This window comes from Xiphias gladius, chromosome 16, assembly GCF_016859285.1.
Source record: "Xiphias gladius isolate SHS-SW01 ecotype Sanya breed wild chromosome 16, ASM1685928v1, whole genome shotgun sequence".
Taxonomy (NCBI): Eukaryota; Metazoa; Chordata; class Actinopteri; order Istiophoriformes; family Xiphiidae; genus Xiphias; species Xiphias gladius.
Genome location: NC_053415.1, coordinates 13749584 through 13774021, shown reverse-complemented (window position 1 = coordinate 13774021; position 24438 = coordinate 13749584). Strand labels below are relative to the sequence as shown.

At 40.2% G+C, this 24438-nt stretch overlaps 3 protein-coding genes across 4 annotated transcripts; all 3 read left to right on the top strand.

Moving 5' to 3' along the window:
* The first annotated feature begins 1515 nt into the window (after positions 1 to 1515).
* Positions 1516 to 12208, top strand: ifih1 (interferon induced with helicase C domain 1). The gene is made up of 16 exons (XM_040147764.1): positions 1516 to 2465; positions 2792 to 2963; positions 3122 to 3259; positions 3863 to 3928; positions 5566 to 5792; positions 6493 to 6703; positions 7808 to 8025; positions 8594 to 8695; positions 8793 to 8916; positions 9057 to 9272; positions 9832 to 10088; positions 10192 to 10341; positions 10461 to 10622; positions 10713 to 10906; positions 11035 to 11128; positions 11626 to 12208. Exons 1-16 carry the CDS (start codon positions 2031 to 2033, stop codon positions 11821 to 11823), a joined length of 2964 nt encoding a protein of 987 aa, XP_040003698.1. The 5' UTR covers positions 1516 to 2030; the 3' UTR covers positions 11824 to 12208.
* Positions 12209 to 12861: 653 nt separating this feature from the next.
* On the top strand, positions 12862 to 21664 carry LOC120801168 (fibroblast activation protein, alpha). Of its 2 annotated transcripts, XM_040147766.1 has the most exons (26): positions 12862 to 13260; positions 13533 to 13614; positions 14079 to 14168; positions 14288 to 14382; positions 14485 to 14559; positions 14722 to 14774; positions 14948 to 15020; positions 15294 to 15414; positions 15500 to 15654; positions 15775 to 15872; positions 15982 to 16111; positions 16268 to 16306; positions 16396 to 16494; positions 16598 to 16668; positions 16772 to 16825; positions 17123 to 17247; positions 17445 to 17495; positions 18287 to 18385; positions 18929 to 18998; positions 19091 to 19285; positions 19444 to 19498; positions 19594 to 19693; positions 20530 to 20588; positions 20693 to 20765; positions 20957 to 21030; positions 21231 to 21664. In XM_040147766.1, the coding sequence occupies exons 1-26, from the start codon at positions 13258 to 13260 to the stop codon at positions 21330 to 21332; spliced, it is 2241 nt and encodes a 746-aa protein (XP_040003700.1). In that variant the 5' UTR covers positions 12862 to 13257; the 3' UTR covers positions 21333 to 21664. The 2 variants fall into 2 exon arrangements, with proteins under 2 accessions (XP_040003700.1, XP_040003701.1); XM_040147767.1 differs by lacking the exons at positions 13533 to 13614; positions 14079 to 14168; positions 14288 to 14382.
* A 540-nt stretch (positions 21665 to 22204) lies between these two features.
* On the top strand, positions 22205 to 24219 carry gcgb (glucagon b). Its single transcript, XM_040149002.1, has 4 exons — positions 22205 to 22397; positions 22527 to 22632; positions 23537 to 23692; positions 23960 to 24219. Exons 2-4 carry the CDS (start codon positions 22538 to 22540, stop codon positions 24078 to 24080), a joined length of 372 nt encoding a protein of 123 aa, XP_040004936.1. The 5' UTR covers positions 22205 to 22397; positions 22527 to 22537; the 3' UTR covers positions 24081 to 24219.
* Positions 24220 to 24438: the final 219 nt, after the last annotated feature.

Here is a 24438-nt window from a genome sequence, read left to right as displayed (position 1 = left end):
GGCAGCTGGTGGACAAAGACCTGGTGTTCAAGCGGTTTGCAAGTGCAACCTGGGACTGGGAAGCAAGAATGTGAGCCAAAGATAGGGCGCTGCACTGCTTTGTGTCCCCATTACCATCGCACAGCTGTGAGTACCTGAAGTATGAGGAGGGGAAAAGATTACACAGCCCCAGGCATTCGTCCTCCAGTGGCTGCAATCTTTGCATAACACCTGAAACTGAGGCACTGGCAAAGCCATAAGTGGAAACATGCACAGTGAATTTCCTCCACAGTGACAGAAGATCTTGCCTGCGACTGGCCAAAATGGACACCCTCAAAAGTCATGGATGTACCTGGTCTGTTAGAGTCTGAAGCCTGTGTGCAAACATATACAGACTCTACCTCTTAGAGAGCCTGAGCCTGCATATGAACATACTATACAAACTATTTTCTGCAGCTATTAGCGTAATACAGCATTATCACAAAGGTTTGAGAACAGTTTTCTTATCCTTAGTTGTATGCCTGTCTTCTCTGAAGTGCGACTCAGGGGTTATGGATAATTGCACTGCAATATACAGTATAGTATCAAGTATACTGTAGTTTTCTTCTTTAAACAATGTGCATTATTTCTGCGGTCACTTATGTGCACCTACTGTATTACATTAAGCCAACAGAAGACACCATACATGCTTGTCCGGGCAGAAAGCAGATGTAAGAATATTCTGCTGTTATCCCAGTGCTAGGCCTCTGACAAACATGTATGATGTAGGCATTTCTACAAGGCAGTGCATGTGTTTTTTATCAATATATTTACTGTTTGCACTGCTTATGAGCCCAAAGTAGCACATTACAATATAAAATGATGTCAGCATACTTGTCTCTTTTAGGATGCACTTACAGGGTGCATTGGGAGTAGAGGGTGGGAGGGGCATTTTGAACACATGGAAAGTTAGTACTTGCGCATAAACAGGCCCCAGAGAGGGTCTTGTGCCTATACAACCAATCCAAATGCTAAGTCAGCATCTTCATGTATACTGTAACTAACCACTCAACAACAAATCATATTATTTCCCTGTACTGTTTTTGTTGGCAATGTACATTAAAGATAATGTTATTAGACAATTGTTAGAAAATAAATACATCATATTGTCAGATGTATAAAAAAAAAAAAAAAAAAAATTTTTTTTTTTACTGAGTAAATTATATGAGAAACTCTTTAGAAAAAAAACAGTAGTACATTTTTGTTTTTCAAGCTGTGGGAACAATAAATTAAAACACACTCATAGTTGTGTCACTGGCTTTCCCTTTTTTTCAGTCCATATAGCCAAATTTACAATAAAAATACAGTTTTTGCCTTTAAAATATGTAATAAAGAATAAGAGAGATATGATAGCATTAATTAACCAATGATTATTGAGCATTGGCTTAGGAAAGTCTGGTGCTTTCAATTTCTCTGGCTGATTAGACCTCTCCTCGGGTTGATGATGGGCGGAGCTTTACTGGGAATTACACGAGGTCACCTGCAGTAAATCGATGGACCAATAGCCATGGGTCAGGTGTAAGTTGTCCTCGACAGGTGCAACATGAGGGGGAGAAGAAGCCTAACGAGCCACAACTGAAACATATGTGTGAGTGCACAATGGGTGGGTGAGGCTTTTAAAAAGTTCCTGAAAGAATTGTATTGATACAGAGAGAGGTGGTAAACAAATGCAAGAGCCTTAGTATCGGCTGTGAACTAACAATAGGTCTTTTAATATTAGAAATATTTGGCTTCAGTGCTTCACAACACAAAACAGCTCTAAATGCCTCCTTCAAATAGATGAAAACGTATTTTCATTGGTGTGCATGCAAAAAAAAACAACAACTGTCACCCAATACTCACACCTAGTGGCCAGTTTAGTTCTTGGGCGTTTTGGAGAAACGAAAGTGAAAGAGTTTCATTTTCCTTAGCACAGTGAATCACCAGCCTCCGCTGACAGTGGTTTTTAACTGCGCCGGGGCTAGCGTGGAGCACAATACTGGGCTCAAGTGTTGTCGGCTGGGTGAGCCGCAATGGCATCCGAGACAGATGAAACATGGGAGGGTCTCATTGAGGACTTCAGGCCGAGGCTGCGGGAGCGCATTGTGGTGGAGCAGGTCCTGGATCATATACACTTTGTCGCGGCCGACCAAAAGGAGCAGATCAGACAAAGGGCGAGGACCGAGGGCAACATAGCGGCTGCGGACCTCCTCATTACCGCAGTCCTGAAGAAGCCACATACCCCTGGCTGGTTCAGGGCATTTGTCGACGCGCTGTTGAATTCAGGTTGTGACTATGCAGCGGACTGTATGCAGGTCAACCTCCCGAAACCTGAAGAGGAGGCAGAGAACGATTACTGCGTCCGGCTTATCCGCCTGCTGTCTCCCAGTCTTGTGGGCATGAAGACTCAGGAGGTGTGTCTGCACTGTTTTTCCGAAGGCCTGCTGACGGAAGAGGACTCTGAAATCGTAAGTACACCGGAGTGACGGTGAGCTGCTGTGAATCGGCCCCTCGGCTATGGTGCATGGAAGGTGATGTAAGTGTCCAAGGGCCCCGGTGTGTGGTCAGGATGAATTCACAAGACAAACTGTCACCACGTGTGGTTTTGTGTACCTCAGTTCGTGTACGTTTGAGTTCAACTTTCTTAACTCCCGAGTCCCGATAGATGTCCTTTTGGTTGTTGACCGCAAGATGGCAGACGGACGCACTCATCTGTTTTGCAGAGCGCGGCGCCACGCCACACTCCGGTAGCTCCAGCACTCGACTCTGCCCTTCTGTCTTCGTCATGTTGCAGGTTAAAACCGAAATCACCGCCAGAGGACCCCGGAGTGGAGCCCGTGAACTCCTGAGGTGCATCGTGAGAGGTCGACCGGGGTGGTTCTCTAAATTTCTCAATATCCTGCGCGAAACGGAACACCAATACCTGTATGAGCTGACTGGAGGGTCACCTGACCGTGACACGCCAGGTGACTTTATTAGAGCTCATAAACTTAGAGATAAGTAATTATAGTGTCATGAGAAATTATCGGTAATAATCTCTAAAACTCTCAGAACTATTTTCTTGCTGTAGTTTTGGGATTATTATTTTCCCCATTCCGAAATGTTTTTATTTATTTATTGTTAGGTTCAGATGAAAAACTTCCTTCCCCGAAAGATGAACGCGCAGGAAGTGAAGCTATCAAAGAGGAGAGTCAGCAGGCAGCAGCTGAAAGCCCGGATTTGGACGCCAGCATAACAGAGGATCCTCAGGATGAAGCCCCAGGTCTTACAGAGCACCTCTCCTCAATGATCAGTGAAAAAAAACAAAAAAAACTAATGATATCAGTTATAACAGCTGACAGCAGTAAGGGGGGAACCTGATTCAGTACATGTTGAACAGATTTTTGGACAAGTAACTGAATTCATACTGTACAGTGGACAGTCACTTACCCGTAGTGGCATCTGTCCATGTAGATAGCTTTCTTTTTATGTGTAAAGGTTTTACAGAGACATGTTCAACGAGGCGATAACATAAGTACATTTAGAAAAGAAAAAATTCTGTGTGGGTAATCTGGAGTAACTGGGGCATTGCCTCTGTAAAAAAAAAAAAATTTCCCAAATGTACTTTTAAATGCTTTAAGGAAATTCAGGTCATCTCTGGTATTGGAGAGGCAGCAGAAACCTCAGAGAAAGATATCTCAAATCCCTAGCAAGTAAATCTGGAACCAACTGCATGGCTAGGGACGAGTGGTGAAATTTGCTTTTTTGGTAATTTGGGTGAAGTGACCCGTTAACAGCTGTTACTGCCAGTGCAGTGAACAAGGTTTAGATGTATCTCCTGCCTGTCTTGACTGTGATTTTTACACCCCAGTTGATATCTTCTCAGACCTGTACGAAGGAGCGAGCACTGAATCTGAACAACTGCCAAACAGCTTGGAGCCCTTACAACCAGGTGGGACTGATTCAACCTCGCCCATCCTTGTTGCTGTTAATGTTGTTAAAGCATTTAAAGAATGTTAGTAATCGAAAAAGCTTGCTCTTTTTCTGCCCCGGTAGGCCACACACAAAGACCAAACACAAGTCACAGCAACAGAAATGCCCGTTTGATCTGTAGATGTTCTATCGTATCATAAAGGCAATGTGTAGTTGGAATATGCTGGAAGTGGAAAATTTTTCTGCCCTGCCTGCTTGACACCAAAGAATATGTGCCATGTGTGTACAATGATGAACCACATAAAGGTCAAAGAGAACAGAGCATAACCAGCGCCTCTGATTTAAACCACATGCTAACTGTATATTGCTGGCTTGCAGAGAAATGTGAAGGTAAAGTTTTATTCAAGTCACTGTGAGGTGGAGCCCTCCTCTACAGCTCTAGATACCGCATCAGCATCCTCTTTCTCGGCACCCTTTTCATATAAAGTCTTTTTCTGACATGGCGTTCACATAATGAATAATTGCTTCAGGGATAATCAACCCAGAACAGAGAAGTGGCACGTAATGTGGACTAATGAAGCAGTGGAAATGATTGTATGAAATGAAGAAACGGTTTCCTCAGTTTCTCCATTTCATAAAATCATTTTCCATTCCCACATCTTTTAATTTATTAATGTGAGGTTACAGTACAGTTAGTCTCAGTCATTTGAGTTATACCATATGTCTGACTGTATCTGATCAGAGTGCAGAGTTACATGTAAGATTGCTCCACCAGTCTCTTAAAAGAGTTGCATGTGCAGAATTATTTGTGGGTGGGTCTTCTGAAATTAAGGGAGTATCACTGCACTGAATCACACTGAAAAACATGCCTGTGGTTTTTCTGTTCTTCTGGGTATTAAACAAAGCTGATTGCTGCCTTTCCATCTTTAATATGTGTAGCGTCTGGAAACTGCTGGTAAAAGTTGTGGGGGGCTATGCAGACCACTGTATACTTCCTATTGTTGATAAAGCGCTATCTCTCCATCAGCAAAGACGTGTATTTACTTTATGGAGTCACTCGAAACAGCATTTTAACCTCTGGCATACTAAGTATTAGAAGGAAAATTAAAAGCCGTCTGCACTGAGAAAAAAAAAATACATTCTGGGGGTTTGAACTCATAACTGAGGGGAAATGTAGAACTTAGAGCTGAGGTTTTTTTTTTGGGGGGGGGGGGTACGTGCACATTATGCATGGCTCCATAGTCATGTTTTATCCCTGGTCTAGACAGAACAAGTGAGTCATAGCTTGCCAGCAACACAAAGCCTGACTGAAGTTGATTACAGCAGGTCTGCTGTCCTTAAAAACTTGACTGAAAGGACACATGATAAAATGATACAAGCCGAGCAAAATAGATACAGATGTTAGCTTTTGCAAGGAAAAACATTGCAGAAGGGACAATTAACTTATTCAACAAATCGATATATTCCACAAATTAGGTGTATGCTGTATGTGTATCTTTAGACTTTTTAATAGCAACATTAAGAAGGCATTTCACTACAAGACGAAGACCAACAAAAATGACAAGCACAGTCTTTTCCTGCTGGTAATGCCTGTGATTGTGGGTTGCTGACATGGACAAAAGTTTTGTCTGTCTGAACCTCTGCTCTGCATTACAGATGGAACTGACCCAGGAGCAGCAGTCAGAGGCCAAGAAAACGCGGATATTGTTCTTCGAGATTATCAGATGGATGTTGCTAAACCTGCCTTGGAGGGGAAAAACATCATCATATGCCTCCCAACAGGAAGTGGTAAAACCAGAGTTGCAGTTTATATTACCAAGAAACATCTGGACCGCAGGAGGACAGAGGGGCAGTCAGGGAAAGTGGTTGTCCTAGTGAACAAGGTACTACAACCCAAGTCTGGTATACCTGGCTTACGGCTTTGCACTATTATGGTAACCTACTTCTGTCCTTTTCATATCCAAAGAAAACATTCTATGTCTCAGTCAGTTTGCACATGTGGGTCAGCTCACCACAAATTACATACCATAAGGTTTAGATATTCCCCTGCACTTTGTTACTATTTGGCACATATGTGATCTGCTCTGCACTGGAAAAAATCACTTCTCACTCCATTTTGGCGTAAAGGTTTTCCAGTTATAAATTTATTTAGTTGAGTTTTAATACAATTTGACAAATAGTGATTGTATGTGACTGAAACTCATCATAGTGTTTCATTCTTCAATACTAGAAAGAACAGAGGAATAACTTGGTTCGTCGTGTCTCTTCCCCGATCCTTAAACAATGAACAATAAAATCTTCTAAATAATTGCACAGCTCATTTGAAATCCTGCCCCACCCAAAGTATAAAAGTCCAGGACATTTTTTTGTGCTCGACTGTAATGTCAACAAATTCATTAACACTACATTTATTATGATCATGAACAAACACACTCACAAATCACCAGGAGCTTTGAAGTAATAGAACCAATGCAGATATATATATATATTTTTTTTTTAATTTTTATTGACAGTTATTTCTGTTTGTTAAATTTCTTTGTAGCACCATCATCATAAAAATGAATTTGCGCTGGTGTCCTGCAGGTCCCTCTTGTTGAGCAGCATTACTCCTCAGAGTTCTTGCCATTTCTGAAGCACACATATAAAGTGGAGAGAGTCAGTGGAGACTGCCAGCTCAAAATCTCTTTCACAGAGATTGTGAAGAAAAATGACGTCATCATTTGCACGGCTCAGATTCTGGAAAACTACTTGGAGAGGTCTCACGAAGGAGAGGACGAAGGGGTGAACTTAAGTGGTATGATTTTACAGTGTGATTTTACAAAAGTTAATAGAATCCAGCACAATAGTTTTCCTTCACTGAATAGTTTTCTTTAGTTTCAGTCCATTTGGTCGCACAAAAACAAATAAGCATCCAAAATTAAATATGGACATGACAGCTCTACGATTTTTTTTTTTAAGGCTTCCTAAAACCTTTTGCTAAAATCTGTCCAGGCTTAAACCTCAGACACTGACAGGTTTTGGAATAAGAAAGCCACTCGGAGAACTCATCTCCACAGCATCTCCCCTGATGATACCTGACAGGATCTTGTCAAAGTATTCCAGCTCTGCTGTTCACTCCTGTTGGCACTCACTACTCCAAGGTGGAATAGCCAGCTCAGTGGAACATATGCTGTTTGTTGAAACGCCTGAAAGCGTGTACTTGTTTTTTTTCCTATCTCCTGGTTTCCAGGCCACACGTCTGTTCAAGCCATCACTGTGTGGCTGATCAAATTCACATGAGAGCTTCAATCACCCACAGTACATCAAGCTGCCACTCTCCATGCTCTTTTTCTCCAGGGACAAATTTGTATCACTCTGGGTAAACTTTTATATGTGAATGATTATAATTCACATTGCTTAGACTTTGGTAAAATACTAAGTAGTTTTAAGTTATTTTTGAACCACACACTTTTCCTGCATATGTTATTGTTCGGCTTAAACTGCTGTGTCAAAATTTCCTGGAAAAGTGCTGGTTTCTGTGGGAGGATCTTTCTTACAGAGAGATGCTATAATCTGTGAGGGTAAATCACCTCTGAAACTTAAATAAATAACATTAAAATACCACTGCTTGGTTGGGAGCAGTGTCGTCTTTCTCAAGATGGAAGCAATTTTGTCTCTGGACAATAATTTTACAGTGACAAAAAAGCAGAAATGTAAATGTTATTGTCCTAAAAGTAAGCAGTAATCTTACTAAACAATAGCCTTTGTCTCTGTTTATTCTCCCTATTTGAATCCGGCAATCAAGATACTGCAATAAACTGCATCTTTGTCCCTAACAAGCTTATTATCCAGAGTTTACTTTGCATCATATACAGTACATTAATTTATATGTTTGTTGTTATGTCTTCTGCTCATGTAGATCTGACACTGATCATAATAGATGAGTGTCACCACACTCAGAAAGGACAAGTCTACAACCACATAATGATGCGCTACCTGAAGCAGAAGCACAAGAACGCAAGACTGAAGAAGGAGCAGAAGGAGCCTGTGCCCCTCCCTCAAATACTGGGCCTGACTGCCTCACCTGGGGTCGGGGGAGCCACAAAAATGGAGAAAGCAGAGGAGCACATTCTGCGCGTAAATACCATTCTAACCCCTTTGTTCCCACCTACATAGACAGCGATGTTGGCACATATTAGCCTATGCAGACAAAATATTAGCTAATGCAATCTGACACCAGCAACACCAGATTTGGCCTTGAAAATAACTTAAGAGATGAATAGATCCTCTCTGACAGAGTCTGAACAAAAAGTGGAAATATTCAATTCAAAATGATTATAGTGCAGAGTATTTTTATTGGATTGGATTATATTCTACAGATTTGCTGCGTCCACACATAGCATACTCGTGTGTCACCATAAACAACATCATTTTCTTTGTTCTTTCAGTTTAGTCTTTTCTTCATCTAAAATGTGCCCTATTTTCTCCACCTTAGTCATCAGTGAGCAAAGCTGTTTCCAGTGTTACACATTGCCTGTACAAACAGGGCAGCAATAAAGTTTCCTACTGCCACAAAAGAAAAAAAATTGAAAAACCCCTTTTGGTTTTAACTGTGCTAGACATGCAGAATTTTAGTAGCAACTGTGTGACAGAGATGTATGATTTTTATTCATTCTAACACTATAAATCTGTGTCTCTTTCATAGATCTGTGCGAATTTGGATGCTTCCAAAATCATGACAAGTAGCCTTGGGGAATACAAAAAGGAACCGAGGAAAACAACTCAAACTGTTGAAGACAGAAAAGAGGTAAATTTGTTAAACAGGAGATATCCTTGTGGTACAGTTTCTCTAAGGAATGGCGTTAAGAGACTTGAGTTTTTGTACAATCCAATATATTTTTCAGGATCCCTTCGGTGATGTAATTAAGAAAATCATGAATGACATTCATACCCATGCCCAGCTAAGCCCCACCTGTGACCTTGGCTCTCAGAATTATGAACAGTGGGTTGTTCAAAAAGAGCGAAAAGGTGTGTACAACTTATAGCATACATTATTGTCCTCATCTTCAGGGATACTAACCTTTTATCCAACTTAACTTTTGTTTCTTACTGATAAACTATCTAGCATGTAGGGATCTAAAACCTGTTTCCATTTTTCCATTTTTCAGCTGCAACGGAGGAAGATCAGAGGGTGCGGGTTTGCGCAGAGCACCTTCGACAGTACAGCGAGGGCCTGAATCTCAGCAACACCATTCGCATGCGTGATGCCTTCAGTTTCCTGAACAAATACCACGAGGAGGAGATAAAAAGAAAAACAACCCCAGACGAGGAGCAGATCATTCAAATTACAGAAACTGAGAGATTCCTCTTCAGTTTGTTTAAAGGTATTGTAGTGCTCTGCCACAGTGACTTTTTGTATTACCAAGAAAATTGAAACAAAGAAGTTCTTGACTTTATTGTGATTATCAATACGGTTGCATGTACTTTAGCATTATAATGAGTTCTACCTCCCAGCTCAGTAGTTTGATATTTTGGGAAAATACGCTTATTTAGATGAAAAGATCATTCTCGTATCTGTTCAGTAAATATAAAGCTAGCAGCTGGTTAGCTTAGCTTAGCATAAAGACTGGAAACAGAGCAACACAGCTGGCCTCGCTCTGTCCGAGGGTAACAAAATTCACTATCCAGCACCTCTAAATCTCACTAACTAAAATGTCTAATCTGGACAAAAACCAAAGTTTATACACTAGTGCTAGTGAGTGGATTTAGGCTACTCTCCAGTCTTTTTGCTAAGCTAACAGACATGAGAGTGCTATCAATCTTCTCGTCTAACTCTCAGCTAGAAAGCGAATAAGCATATTGCCCAAAATGTTTAGCTACTCCTTGAATCTCTAAAATGATACAAAGAATTTACCTCGATTCTTTCAAATCTGTGTCCTGCAGAGAACAAGGAAGAGCTGCAGAGGCTCGCAGAGAATCCAAATTATGAAAATGACAGCCTGTCAAAACTAAGAAGTAAAATTCTGCAAGAGTTCAGCAGCAGGGAGGAGGCCAGAGGGATCATTTTCACCAAAACTCGTCGCAGTGCCATTGCTCTAAGCCAGTGGATTCAAGAAAACCCCAAGTTTGCTGACATTGGAGTGAAAGCCTCATATGTCATTGGAGGAGGAGACCAGAGTGTTGTTAAACCAATGACCTCTGTGAGTGCACACCACACAAACTACCCTACATTTGCTTCTAGCATCCTGTGCACTTAAATCCAATTTACACTTAACCTTCTTAACACAAATTTGTGTTAATCAGGCAGAGCGTGTGGACGTGTTGAACAAATTCCGCAATGGTGATGTCAACTTGTTGATTGCTACAACTGTAGCAGAGGAAGGTTTGGACATACCGGCCTGTAACTTCGTTATCCGATACGGCCTTGTGACCAATGAGATTGCTATGATTCAGGTCAGTGATGTCAGTAGTCAAATGAGTCAGGAGCTTTTGTCTCTATTAATGATTACTGTTGTTGAGCATTTAAGGCAGATATATACTGTTTGTATTGACTCAGTCATTACTTTTTGCAGGCTGAAGGTAGAGGAAGAGCTGAAGACAGCAGTTACACTCTAGTCGAGGTGAAGAATTCCGGGGTGGCTGAAAAGGAGTGCGTCAATGAGTACCGCAAGAACATGATGAACAAAGCCATTGACAAAATAAGAGCCTTAAATCAAGCAGACTATGACAAACGGGTATGTTCACTTCAAACATTTTTATGTCCGTGCAACTGAAATTCCACATTGCTGTTCTCAGTGATTTTTTTTTTTTTTTCTTTTCATCAGATCGTAGAGTTTCAGATTCAGGCTATAATGGAGGAGAAGGTGAGAATGACAAGGAAGAAGCAGAAAGACATGAAGAATGAGAACCCATCTGAAGTGAAGTTCAGCTGCCGAGGCTGCAGCAAACATGTCTGCACCGGTGAAGACATCCAGATCATCGAAAACATGCACAGGGTCAATGTTACATCACAGTTTGGGTAACAATTACAATTTAAAGTTCACTTTTACATTCTTCTAAAACTTTTGTGTATGTTTAGTGGTGTAAAAACTGTACGCCTCTATTGAAATTCTGCTCTGATGATTAATTATACTGTATTTTTTACAGTAAACTTTTTATTCAGAGAGAAAACACCTCTCTTCAAGAGCGACTTCTAGATTATGAGACCAATGGCTTCATAGCATGCAAGGACTGTGGGCAGGTAAGTGTATTTCAGGATTTTCACGTTGTTTTGCAAAGTTGAGTTTTGTAGTTGGGATTGTGTAGAGAAAAAAAAAAGCAGATTTTCTGATGAATCTTAAAGGAAGCATTCAACATTTTGGAAAATACCCTCATTTGCGTTCTTGCCGAAAGCTAGATAGATACATGCAGCATGGCAGCCCTCAGAGGAGCTAGCTTCTGTGATGGTGTATAGCTGACTTCTTAAACAGAAAAGTAGGAAATGAGTCAAGATCAGTCATCAGCAGTAAAATAAACTTGAGATATAACTAATACCAGAGAGACCGTGACTGTCCCATGTAATTATCTTCTGGAAGCCATTTTCCTCCTGAATTCTATTTCATCTGAGGGCACAAAATAGCATGAATGTAAGCATTAATTTGTGTAGCCATTGAACGAGTATTTGCTTACTCAGTGGATAGAACTACATATACTACCATATCATCCCTTTATTGTTTTAACTTCTGTCCTCCATTGCAGAGATGGGGTGCGATGATGATGTACCGTGGGATCGAGTGCCCCTGCCTCCATGTTAAAAACTTCGTGGTGACATTCAGTGGAAAGAAGATTGGCAAATGCACCAAGTGGAATGAGCTCGCCGTCAGGTTTTCTGCCTTTGACTACGCTGAACATGCAAGACAAGTGGCAGAGAGCTCAGATGATGAAGAGACCAACTGAATTAAAACTATGTAGAGTTGCCAGGAATCAAGAAAGCACATATTTGTTATATTCTTACTTGTTTGGCTTGTAGACCATTGCCAATCACACTGTTAATTGCAGTACTTCTTATGAGTGGTACATTGTCCTAAGGTCTGGAGTCACTGCTGATTGTGGATTTAAACAGCGGTTGTCCAAAGAATAACAATTTTATCATTTCATCGGGTTATTCCATAAATCTCGTCAAAATATGAGTTAGCACTGTGATTGTTCCGATGCCACATGTAGAATTTACTGGTGAAATAATGTAACAGTCATAAAATATAGGTGCAGTATATTTAATTGAGCACTACTGCTAGAAAATGAAATGGAAAAAAAATGAATAATAAATAAATTTCCTCTCAAACCCCTGAGGTCTCATGAGATGGGTGCCACTGAGCCTGCGATAGCCCCTTAGAGCCCACCTGTCAACACACATGCAGACAAACAGATGCTGATGATTATCCATGAAATCCAACTGTTAGTGAGTCGCTGCTACCGAGCCAGTCAGAGCTATTTATAGAACTACTTTTTACCTCCGCCAAGGAGGTTAGGTTTTCACCCGGGTCTGTTGGTTGCTTTGTTTGTCAGCTGGATTACGCAAAAAGTGCAGAACCGATTTCCACAGAACTTGTTGGAGGGATGGTGCATTGGCCAGGAAAGAACCCATAAAAATTTGGGGCAGATCCAGGAATTTTTTTTTTTTTTTTTTTTTTAAATAACTTTCCTTAACATTTTTCGCCTTTCGCGGAGGTATGCGCTCTACTGAGTGCCAGTCTGGTTTAAGAACTGTTTCCACATACAGACACAGATACGTGCTCTGATTGTCTTGGGTATGTACACTCGTGTGGATCCTCAAGTGTTAAAAAATGTTTATTGCATTTATATTCGAAATAATGAATCCACAATATAATAAAAACTCTTCCCCTCTTAAGTGCCTTATTTGCTCAGCGAGGCCAAAACAAAACAACGTGACTGTGATGATTCATTTAACAGCTGAAAAACATAAACACACACGTGTTGAACTGAGCTGGGAGGTAGAACTCTAGCCTCAGTGTTTCTGTGTTCTCACATTTGTTGAGTGGATGCCTTGCGCCCTCGGTGAAAAAGTCACTTCCTAAATACCAGCAAAGTTGTGCGCTCTTGGAAAGTTGCAGGCTGCTGACTTCAGGGACTCGTCGCTGTCTGGTGTCGGACTCCTCTCAGGAATGCAGCGGGAAGAGTCAGGAGTCAGCCTCGGCTGAGGTGGGACGAAGCTCCGTTTTCTTAGGTTGCCACATTTAGTTTGAGGTCGTTGTTTTTGCGGCGAGAGCATGTGAACTAGGCTGCGTGTCCAAGAAGACACTGTAAATTGAACGGCAGCAACCTGTAAGGATTATTAAAGACTGAGATCTTCACTTCGACTCCATCTGCATCATGGTCAGTAATCGACTTACTATCCGCTTCAGCAGTGAAAAAAAAAAAAAAATGTGTTTTTAGATACAAAGAAAATATTTGTAAACGGATGATTACATCCTTTAGACAGTGTTAATCTCACTTTCAGGATAAACGGATAGGTTACGAAACGAGGACCTGCAACCTTAACTTGTTTTGTGAGATTTCAGAGACCGTTTTTGTAACTTTGTGCGTGCGTGCGTGTGTGTGTGCGCGCGCGCGTGTGTGTGTGTGTGTGTGTGCGTCACCTTTCACAGGGCTGCAGCAAGGTGCTGTGGGGGGTGGTCGGGGCGGCTGTCGTCATCACGTTAATAACGATCCCGGCAGTTTATTTCAGCAGTAAGTTACAGCTCAGGCCTGTCCGTTCATGTATTTCTCTCTGTGTCTGCGCTGCCCGCCGGCGTTCAGTGTTCAGTGTGTAACACGAAAGCTCCGAATGGTGTATTACGAACCGTTTGCGCTTGATTAATCAATTTCAGGCAGATTTTTATTTCTTTATTTCTTTAATTTTCACGTTCTTCTAAGATGCCTACATTTTTTTGCTCTCTACGCGTGTACATTTTCCCTTGAGTGACAAACTTGTGGCAGAACAGAAAGTGAGGATATGATTGACTAACTCCTCTTGTGTGAATCAACAGTGCGCTGCTGGAACAGTTACAGTTCAAATAGCGCCACCGCGTGACAGAGGGTTTTTTCATTTCGGATTTCATGGCCAAAAAAAAAAAATGTACCAGTCCGTTCCTGACACGGCCGTGAGCAACACGCCCTGGTGCTAAATTAACGCAGCATATGCATCATTTCAGAACCCGATGGTACCAAAAGGCCATTCACCCTCGAAGATTACTTCAATGACACCATAAGGTGGAAATCCTACAATTTGTATTGGATATCAGGTATCACCGCCATATCACTCATATTGTACAAGTAGTTCTTGAACGGAACCTAGTGTGTGAATCTGTTCGTCGTGCACAAATGTTCTCACAAGCATATTTGTTGTCCTTCCCACCTGCAGATAAGGAATATCTGCATAAAACAAGAGAGGGGAATGTCTTTCTTCACAATGCTGAAACGAAAGAGGAGTCCCTATATTTGAGCAATTCCACCTTTGTAATATATAGATATATTTTCAGATATGACCACAATAAACACAATTTTATCAATACTGAACAACAGTGTATGCTAATATTTCCATAATCATCTTCACTGTAGGCCCAGGTGGATGCCACAGATTACCTGCTGTCTGGTGATTATCAATACATCGCCTTTGAAAGCAATTACACAAAGGTGAGAACCCCCTTGTGAATGCCGTCCAGTCGGCTTTGCATGTGTCTTTCCTCAGTAGTTCAGCTTTTCAAGTGGTTCACCGTAAAACCTCGCCCTAAGTTTGATCACAATAAACCTGATTCCAAAAGTCTGAAAACAAGATTTGTGTTAAACATCCAACAGAAATGGAGACATTCATTCACGGCCTCTTACTCCATCTATGACAGGGAGAGTTCGTAAGTAGCAATGTTCTATTGTGTTCAGAAACTCAAACAAATGAAAGACAGGTGCAACTTTATGTTTTTACAGTTGTTTGTATGTTAAATTCTTCGGTAACATTAAGTTGACCGAAACATCTAAACGAAAAGCAGTGATTATGACCCTCAATAAGTTTTGTATTTCATTGCAGAACATTTGTTACACCTGTGAATCTTCCAACTGTTGTGCAGTACTTTTCCTGGGCCCCAACAGGAAACAAATATGTGAGTTTACACCATGTTATCATGTACCTTAGTTTCCACATTCAGTGGAAGTGAACATGTTCCAGCTACTTCAACATCATTGGTTTTGACATATGCTTCCTCTATGGGTGAGACAACAATGGGCTGACTGCGTTTGGCAAAATAAATAACAAGTCCTGCAAGACTGTTTTAAAAAAGTGCCTTTTATTAAGTAAATTTATTAATCTGAGTATGGATTTGGACTATATTTGTAGTTAAAATCATCAAAAACTTTAACTGAAACGTATTTCGCAGGCTTACGTCTCGGACTTCAACATTTTTTTCAAATCTAATGTCACTGCTGAAGTTGTGCAAGTGACTCACAATGGGAAAGAGAATGAGATCCACAATGGTGTCCCTGACTGGGTATATGAGGGTAAGTAACGTTCACCGTTTCAGTGGTGTGCATCTGTGTGTAAGATAGTCACTGAGGTTTTTTCCTTTTTCTCCAACAATTTCAGAGGAAGTGTTTGCATCAAACGGGGCAATATGGTGGTCATCAACTGGAAAATTCTTGGCTTATCTAGAGTTAAATGATACTGAAGTTAGCAAAGTGGAGTTCTCTTGGTATGGATCTGAGCAATATCCTCAAACAGTGGCTTTTCCATACCCAAAGGTGGGATTTTCATGTGCCTTTCTCAAACATGGGATGTTGTTATTAACAGGCAAGATACCAATAAAGATATGATATATGATTATTCATCAAGAATGTATCATATTATTGTGTTTGGTGAAGGCTGGATCATCTCTTACCAAGGTGAAACTGTTTGTGGTTGATACCACAAATCCAACCCGCCGCACACAGGTGCTTCCTCCAGCATCCATTGCTTCTGGGTCTGTACATTCTTCAGTTTATAGCATTACTTAAATCATACTACAAATACAAAATCTTCATGGTCTGCCTTATGTGAAAACCTTGTCACTTTCTGTTGCCTTTACCCAGTGATCACATTTTGTGCTCAGTGAACTGGGTTACAGACGAGCGCGTCGCCGTGCAGTGGCTCACAAGAAAGCAGAATTACTTGGTTGTGCAGATCTATGACTTGGATGGAAGCAGCTGGAAAGAAATACAGGTATCTGTCACTTCTCTGGGTACCTGTCTGGTCAGGCAATCTTAACTGGTCTCCAGTTAGGCTATCTCAAAGATCATGAGCAATGAATTGACTTTATATTCATGGAAGTAAATGCTTATTAACTGCATTGTGTCTTAATGTTTCTACTCTCTATAGAAATTAGAGCAAAGAAGCAAGACAGGTTGGGTCGGCCATGTAAGTTTCCAAAAAGTTACCACCGCTGATGCGGTCCAAAGCATTTGATTTGAGGTATGACTATATAATATTACCTTTTTTTTTTCCAGTACGTGCCCTTACCTCTTTTCTTTGCTGAAGATAAACTTAGTTTCTACAAAGTGATGAGTGACACTCAGGGCTACAAACATATTCATTATGTGAAAGATGTAAGTATTTTTAATCACAGTTATGCAAAAAAAAATAATGTCCAGTCGCTTTCACCATGTCTTTAGTCTTGAGTGTTATATTCACTGAGGGTGTTTTGTCAAGGGCAAAGCAACACCTATTACCTCTGGGAAGTGGGAAGTCATTTACATCTCCAAATTAACAAAAGACGCCATGTGAGTGATGATGCCATACATTTCTTGGAAAACTACATGAAATTTAAAGAATATTAGAGGGTAAATACATGTAAATCTGATTCATGTAAATTCTTTTCCACAGATATTTTGTGAGTAATGAGTACCAAGGAATACCTGTAAAGAGGAATCTTTACAAGTAAGCAAATCTTCCAATCTGTGTGATGACTAGACTAATTTGTTTTGTGGCTGGTTTTTTATTATTTTCATTTTATTTTTGCAACATTTTGAATTCTTCATATTAGTTTTCCATTTGTACTAGTGACTGTCAATATGTGTGTGTTTTCATGGACCCCAGGAAGAATGGTAAGAACATTTGCCAAAGCTAGTTGGAATCAAAAAAACGAGCGAAGACACAAAATCTGTCAGCATTCGCAAGAACTGGCGCAAACTGAGTGACATAACCGACGTGAGTTGCTACGTGTTTGTTTATCAGGGTTCTGATTGGAAGCAGCCCTTCTGCCCCTCGGTGCCTCACCTGTGACCTGTATGCGGACAGGTGTCAGTACAACACAGCTTACTTCAGCTTTGACGCCTCTTACTACCGAATGGACTGCTACGGTCAGTTACACTCCACCCCCACCCCCCTCCCCCCCCGTTTAAGCGAAGACTCATCCATGGTCAGTGTGTGGGAATTAATCTGTGGTGCGGAGCATCTGTGAACCATAAGCAGAGCTAAAATAGTCATTTCTAAAGTTATACAGAAGACTTGATGTTTAATCAACTATTTGTACATTTTCTATTTTCGTTTTCGCCAGGACCTGGCTTGCCCGTGTACACACTCATGGACAACAGGGGCCCAGGTGCACGTACGTATACTGAAGATATTTAACAAGTTTCATGCACTAACCCCAAACCTGTTGTTGAATTATTTACTGCACTTGCATCATTTTACAGCCAGTTCATATTATCTTCTCACTTTGTGTGCTGTTCAGATTTGCACAGATACAGAGTTATTATTATTTATATACATGTATTATTATTCTCACAAAATAACAAAGTTCTGTACTTCCTGTCTTTTGTTGCACACAACTGATTGCACACCAGAATAAGTTCTGTTCTTCATCAAAAAATAATTACACACATCTTCTGTTTCTCATGACTGATGCCAACCTCCTCAAGTTTTTCTGTTGTCATTGTTCTTGTTTTCACACCCTAAAATGCTCATAAAGTGTAATAAATCTTTGAAAATGCACATCTGCAAACCACACTTGATGTTTGTGGTGGATGTGATGGACGGACATTTTGCATTTACAGACTGTGTATGTATGTCCCTGTCATTTTTATGCATTTGTTGCCTGTTTTAAGCACAGGAACAGGTCAGTACAGATTGGCTTGAATATGGGACCGGCCTGAGAAACAAAAAAAGGTTAATAGAAAACTCTGGTTCACGGGGAACCAAGAAAAGCGAGGGCTCATCGCAGTTAACTAGTTTTTCTGTCTCTCTGGTGATAATTACACTGAGCTACACAAAATGTATTTTGTGTATGTTTTTGATGGAAAAGTTTAAATGGTTTTATATTTGATTTTGTATTAAGTTTCCGTGCTGACCTACAATTACTAGTATGACCTTAATTTTTACTCTCTTATCTTTTTTCAGGGCTTTCGATCCTTGAGGAAAACAGGGAACTGGAAAATATTCTGACTGAATTCAAAATGCCAAAGATGCATTATGGCACACTAAAGGTCGCAGGATTTGGTGAGACAATACATGTTTGCACATCTATCTATTATTATTATCTATATTTTTCATTTCAAAACTTAACTGTTGGACACAAGATGTTTCCCACTTCAACAAAAAGTCCATTCTCAGTGTATGTGCACTGTTTCCAAAACCCCCTTGTGTAAGTTGGATTGTGACCCAGAATTGATTTCTAACCATTTTATTTTTATAAAAAAAATAATAATACTGCTATTAATATATTTGAAGGTCAAACATCCGTCAACAGTCCAGTAAAGTAAAAAAAACAAACACAAGTTTGGGGTTAGGGGCTTAAAATTTAGATACATTTTATCATATAGGAAGTTCCACGTGAAACTTTACTTTTAATTGTTTAAAAAGTGACATCCTCCCTTAAAGACTTAATCGGTGGCTTTTTGGTGGATTAGTATCGAAGTAATGACTTCTGAGAACAGAAACATTGATGTTTATTAGATACTAAACGTGACGGATAGATGTAACCGCATTTTCTTATTTGTCCCTTTTTTGACATTTCCTAACTTTCATTTTTCCGACCAACAGATCTTTGGTATCAAATGATGTTACCACCAAATTTTAAGCGATCTAAAAAATACCCTCTTCTCATTGATGTGTAAGTGAACAGCCCTCCTCGGCGCTCCATCCCAATGTAATTCAATGAACATTTGTTAATGTGATGATACATGCTGTTGCTGTCCTGTGCAGGTACGGTGGCCCCTGTAGTCAGAAGGTGGACCATCGTTTCAAGCTGAACTGGGGCACGTACCTCTCCAGTTCACACGGGATCATCATCGCCAGCTTTGATGGAAGGGGGAGCGGTTACCAAGGTGACGAAATATTGCACTCAATCTACAGGCGCCTTGGGACGTTTGAAGTGGAAGATCAGATAACAGCTGTGAGGTAAAGTGCGTCTGAACATTCAGTCACCTCTGTGACATCACGTGCAGTGCACTATTAATAAAGCAATTGATTATTGTAAAGGTAAATGTCTGGTTAAGTGGGTCTCCAAATATGTTTCTATCGCTTTTGCCAAATAATAAATGATTTCTGTGTTATAGGAAATTCATTGATATGGGTTTTATCGACAAAAACAGAATAGCAATATGGGGCTGGGTAAGTTGTACCATGTCTTGTTGCTATTTCTCATACATCTATCTTTGTATTTAATGTTTGTGCATTCACTAAATGTCATCAATTCTGATCTTCAGTCATATGGTGGTTACGTAACTTCAATGGCCTTGGGTGCTGGAACTGGGCTCTTCAAGTGTGGAGTAGCGGTTGCCCCAGTAGCCAAGTGGGAATATTATGGTGGGTGTACATGTGTGCATACTATAGTATACTCTATATTTGTACACTCTATTCCGAGAGTACTGTATTCTTTTTTTGACATCATTTCTGCAGTGTACTTGAAAGAGTACCTTACCGATTTGGCATTACACTCTTCCAGCTGATATACTTTCTTTCAACTATGTGTTCTCATGTGTATCATGGCTACGTCACATGTCCTGCAATTCTTGGGAGCACTGGTTGTGCAGGTCCTCAGAAATTATTGCTACGCATCAACAAGATGCAAATCAGCCCGCGACCGGTGGGGGCACTATTAGAAAGTAAGGTCAGCAGCTTGTCCTCCTGACATACAATCTTTAGTGTTTAATATTTAGACCTCCTCTAGTGTCACCATGGTTCCTGTTTACTTTCTGCAAAAATGGAAGTTCGCAAGGAAGCTATTCCATTTCCACCGGGGGATAATTGGGCCCCTGATCACAAAGCCAGGTACGCACAAAGTAGGCAAGCAAGTTGTAGCAGCTGTTGTCTTCATATACGTGTTGGTAAAACGCAGGCATATCAGGGACCTTATGACACTGTCAAATTAACAGTGGACAGTTTCACCCGCAGTGCAACTCGACCGTTCACGGTTCAGTCCGAGGTTCAAAAATTCTGGAGATTCGAAACATCTCTGCTTGAGGCTAGCAGACATAGTACTCCAAAAGACCTGTAAACAGACTTTGATGTGTAAAGTCGGTGGAGTTCCCCTTTAAGGATTCAAGTCTCTATTTAAATTCTCTACTTTTTGAGCAAGCATGATATATTTTATGTTTGTATAGTATGCACTGTAAAATTGTGGTATTGGTTTTCTTTTGCAGATGCAGTGTACACTGAACGCTACATGGGCAAGCCCACGGAGAATTCAGACGCTTACATAGTAAATGTCATACAAGCTCTATTACAATAATCTTTTCAAACTACAGCACATTTCTGGCTTAAGACACATGTTATCCACTGTAAAACTTCTCTTTTATTTAACAGAATTCCACAGTGACGGGCAGAGCAAAGAACTTCAAAACTGTAGACTATCTACTGGTTCATGGCACAGCAGATGGTACGTTCAGTCGTTTCATTCACATACTCCTCTTCTCAGTTTTTGATAACACCTTAGCATGTGGTAGCCCTATTTCTCATCAGTGAATCGGGTAACACAGTAAAGCCTTGAACAAATAGACTTCGTTTGCCTTGATGGAAACTTGAGCTTTGATGTTCAGTCACGTAGTGAAAGCACTGTCTTTCCTGTAGACAATGTCCATTTCCAGCAGGCAGCACAAATCTCCAAAGCCCTGGTGGACGAGCAAGTGGACTTTGAGACAATGGTAAATATTGGCCCAGGGAAGTGGGACTAATATTGGCCTTTGGTGGTGTTGATTTAATGAAGGTTTCAAATGGGAAAAAAATGTGTATTATTATGCATAGTCTAAAATATGTATGATTTATAATGTGTTCAATTTGATCATGTTACATTGAATTCTGATTTTTAGTCTGTGCACTAATATGATTTTGGTGTAAATTTCAGTGGTACACTGACAGGGACCATGGTCTCAGGGGATCAGCCTACCGTCATATATACACCCTCATGAGTCACTTCCTGCAGAAATGCCTCCTTAAGCCCAAATAGATGTGAAGAATGTGACAGCATTTAAAGGGACGATTACCACAGCGTTTTTGCTTTCTAATTTGTGCAGTTTTGATCATACGGAGGCTCTGAAGTGTCAGGTTGAACGTTTTTGTGGATGTTTTTATGTGCAATGGATAATCGTTTGCTTGTACAAATGAGCGTTTTATGTGGAATAATGTAACTTTTTTCAAAATATGTGACATTCAAAACATACCAAAAGCCATCGCATGCATTTATATACATTTTGTGAATATGATGACATAGAATAGCTATATTGCACTGCACTGATTTGTTGTGGAGTGGTATCATTTGTGTTGTAGTCGTCTTGCAATGAAGGTAAAATAAACATTGTCTAGAAATATAACAGTTTTGTTATTTTTTTCATTAAGTATTATACATTTAAAGTCCAAATGACTCTTCCACACATTCTTATTCTTACTTTAAAAACATACATTTTGTTTATAAAGAATTAATTTTATGTATATTTTGTCTCTTAATAAACAACAAATGTTTTCTGATATGGTCATATGAAGTAACACTCGAGCATATAAAACCCACAAGAAGTTTTAACATGGAAATTATGAAGAAAGAATACTGGAAAAAAGTATGAAAAAATATTTCTAGATAGATAGAATAGAAATAAACAGAATAAATAGAAAATAAATAATCAAATGACCGACAGCTTTTGTTTCATGACAATGAGAGGTACTAATTCAAACACATATGGGTGCCAGTATTTTATTTGTCAGGGCAGGGGTCATGTTTGATTGTGACACCTGAAGTAGCAGCTTTTATCGCTCAGATGTTGGTACTTTTTTCTTGAAATCAAATACGTTCAGTGGACTGAGACGGAAGCTGACTAATGGGTTGAGAGTAACAGAGGATATGCTGAGGTTTCCGTGACGGGGGGAGTCACCTGGGAGAGTGCTCTGCAGCTCCACCATATAAGACTGAGCAGATCAAGAGGGGACCATGAAGCAGCTCTAGAAGCCAAGAGAGAAGACGGGCACCAATCAGCGCACTTTACAATCCCTCTCTCAGACGCTGGACAGACAAGGAGCACAGGTGAGAATTTTTCTACCTTAGTCCTTTCTAAAATCCAGAATATCTTGTCAAGATAAACTTTTATTCTAAGATGCTTTAGTGAAATAGTCTCGCAATGTTCTTGTCTCTCTCTCCTTGCTCATTGTTCAGAGGCTCAAACAATGAAAAGCACCCACTCTTTGGCTGGACTTCTGCTTCTCATCATTATCCAGAGTAGCTGGCAGGTGCCTGACCAGGACACAGATCGAAACTCCATGTAAGATGAACTTTCTGCTTTTTCTCATCCCCGTTGGCTCATTGATGATACCATCCTGAGCTGTGCACATTAATGCAAAAAGTGCAATAATGCGCTTAGTTTTATCAAAGATTTAGATCTTTGGAAGCATGCAACCAGATTTTTAACATTACTCATATATGTCAGTGTTTCAGAGCACACTCCTGAGGCTTGCAGTGCAGGAGCAATTCAGTAGAACTCGTCAAAACTATTCAGGCTTTTTAGTCATAGAGCCTTTTTTTCATTTCAGTCTTGCAGTCTGCATTGCCGTTGACAGTTCCACATTTTGCAAATAGACCAAATGTCATTTCTTGTTATGTCCGTTGAAATTCTTAACGAGAAAACCTATAAGGAAAGTTCATTTTAATTTACATTTTAAGTTTCTTTTGTTTTAAACAACTATGCTTAATGTATTTTAATGACTCATTTGTGGTCTTATTTTCGTGAATTGCTGTTTTAATGTTTATAGTTATGATTCGGTTTATAAAGAACTGTAGCACTTACTGATGCATGACAAAATTTACAAAAGTATTGCTTAGTGTCAGAAAATCTTTTGAGAAATTCAATTTCACAAGCAAGGACCACAGCATCAATGAGATCCAAACCTACAGTTATGATTACTGACTATGAAATGTATGAGTAGTGCTTGGTGGATGAGAGTGATGGAGCAGGATGAACAGCTGTGGTGCAGGGAAGACTTCAGCAAGTAGAAACCCCCGAGAGGGAAGGACAGTGGAAGGGGGGAAGGGAGGCTAGGGCATGAAATATGAGAACAAACAGGTATGATGGGCAGGTAGGCATTTTTAAACATATGACAGGAAGGGGATTGTTTGAACTGAGAGTGTCCCGCTCGGCTCAGTTGTTTTGATAACGTGTCTTTTCCTAGGTTATTGACCGAAAACTCCGTGTTGCCCGAACCCATTGAGCTCCCAAACATGAAGAGACATTCAGAGGGAACATTTTCCAACGACTACAGTAAATACCTGGAGACAAGAAGAGCACAAGACTTTGTCCAGTGGCTAAAGAACTCAAAAAGGAATGGGTGAGTGTGTCCTATTCTTATTGAATCTCTTTAATTTGGTGTCATATTTTGAATTATTTCAAGTGAGCAGTAAGTCAACTTTATAATATATTGAGAAAAAGTCTGGCTTTAATTGCATTAATAGTGTAGTCTGTTATATGCCTCTGGTTTTGGATCTGATCCGCTGATATGATTTCAAGTCAAATCAAGCTTATCCCAAAATCATGTCTCTTATCATCACGTGAATGTTAGTCTTATTTAGCCATCTGAATGTACCTGTCTCTACAGGAGCCTATTTAGACGCCATGCAGACGGCACCTACACCAGTGATGTGAGCTCCTACCTGCAGGACCAGGCAGCCAAGGAGTTTGTGTCCTGGCTGAAGACTGGCCGAGGCAGAAGAGAGTAGACTCAAACACAGAGCCTCACCAGCTACCTAAATAATGCTGTGTGAATTTTTATCAACCATTCGCATCATGATTCTTTTTTTTCCGCATTTCACATTTCGGCATTTTGATCTTCCTTCTCATATAAACTTGTAAGAATAAGATACGATCACGTTATTGATCTGAATTGCAAGTTCAATAATTACTTCTGTAGATAGTCTCGATATCTTTTCTTATTATTCAGAAAAGTCATATTTAGTTTTCAATAAAGAAATGTGTACAATCTATGAGTTCCTTCTTTAAAAAATTGAACTGAAATTTTGGTGTTAACAAGGATTGCTCTTGGCAAGGAGCTACAGATGATGATGATGTTTTAGGCAC

Excerpts from the sequence above, each read along its gene's own strand:
- LOC120801168 (XM_040147766.1), top strand. Across the intron at positions 16,307-16,395 it reads AGACAGGTTGGGTCGGCCAT|TACGTGCCCTTACCTCTTTT; the intron begins GTAAGTTTCCAA and ends TTTTTTTTCCAG. Across the intron at positions 20,766-20,956 it reads GGTTCATGGCACAGCAGATG|ACAATGTCCATTTCCAGCAG; the intron begins GTACGTTCAGTC and ends TCTTTCCTGTAG.
- gcgb (XM_040149002.1), top strand. The coding sequence starts at position 22,538 with ATGAAAAGCACCCACTCTTTGGCTGGACTTCTGCTTCTCATCATTATC. Across the intron at positions 22,633-23,536 it reads GACACAGATCGAAACTCCAT|GTTATTGACCGAAAACTCCG; the intron begins GTAAGATGAACT and ends GTCTTTTCCTAG. Across the intron at positions 23,693-23,959 it reads AAGAACTCAAAAAGGAATGG|GAGCCTATTTAGACGCCATG; the intron begins GTGAGTGTGTCC and ends CTGTCTCTACAG.
- ifih1 (XM_040147764.1), top strand. The coding sequence starts at position 2,031 with ATGGCATCCGAGACAGATGAAACATGGGAGGGTCTCATTGAGGACTTC. Across the intron at positions 3,929-5,565 it reads CTTGGAGCCCTTACAACCAG|ATGGAACTGACCCAGGAGCA; the intron begins GTGGGACTGATT and ends TCTGCATTACAG. Across the intron at positions 10,623-10,712 it reads AAGCAGACTATGACAAACGG|ATCGTAGAGTTTCAGATTCA; the intron begins GTATGTTCACTT and ends TCTTTTCATCAG.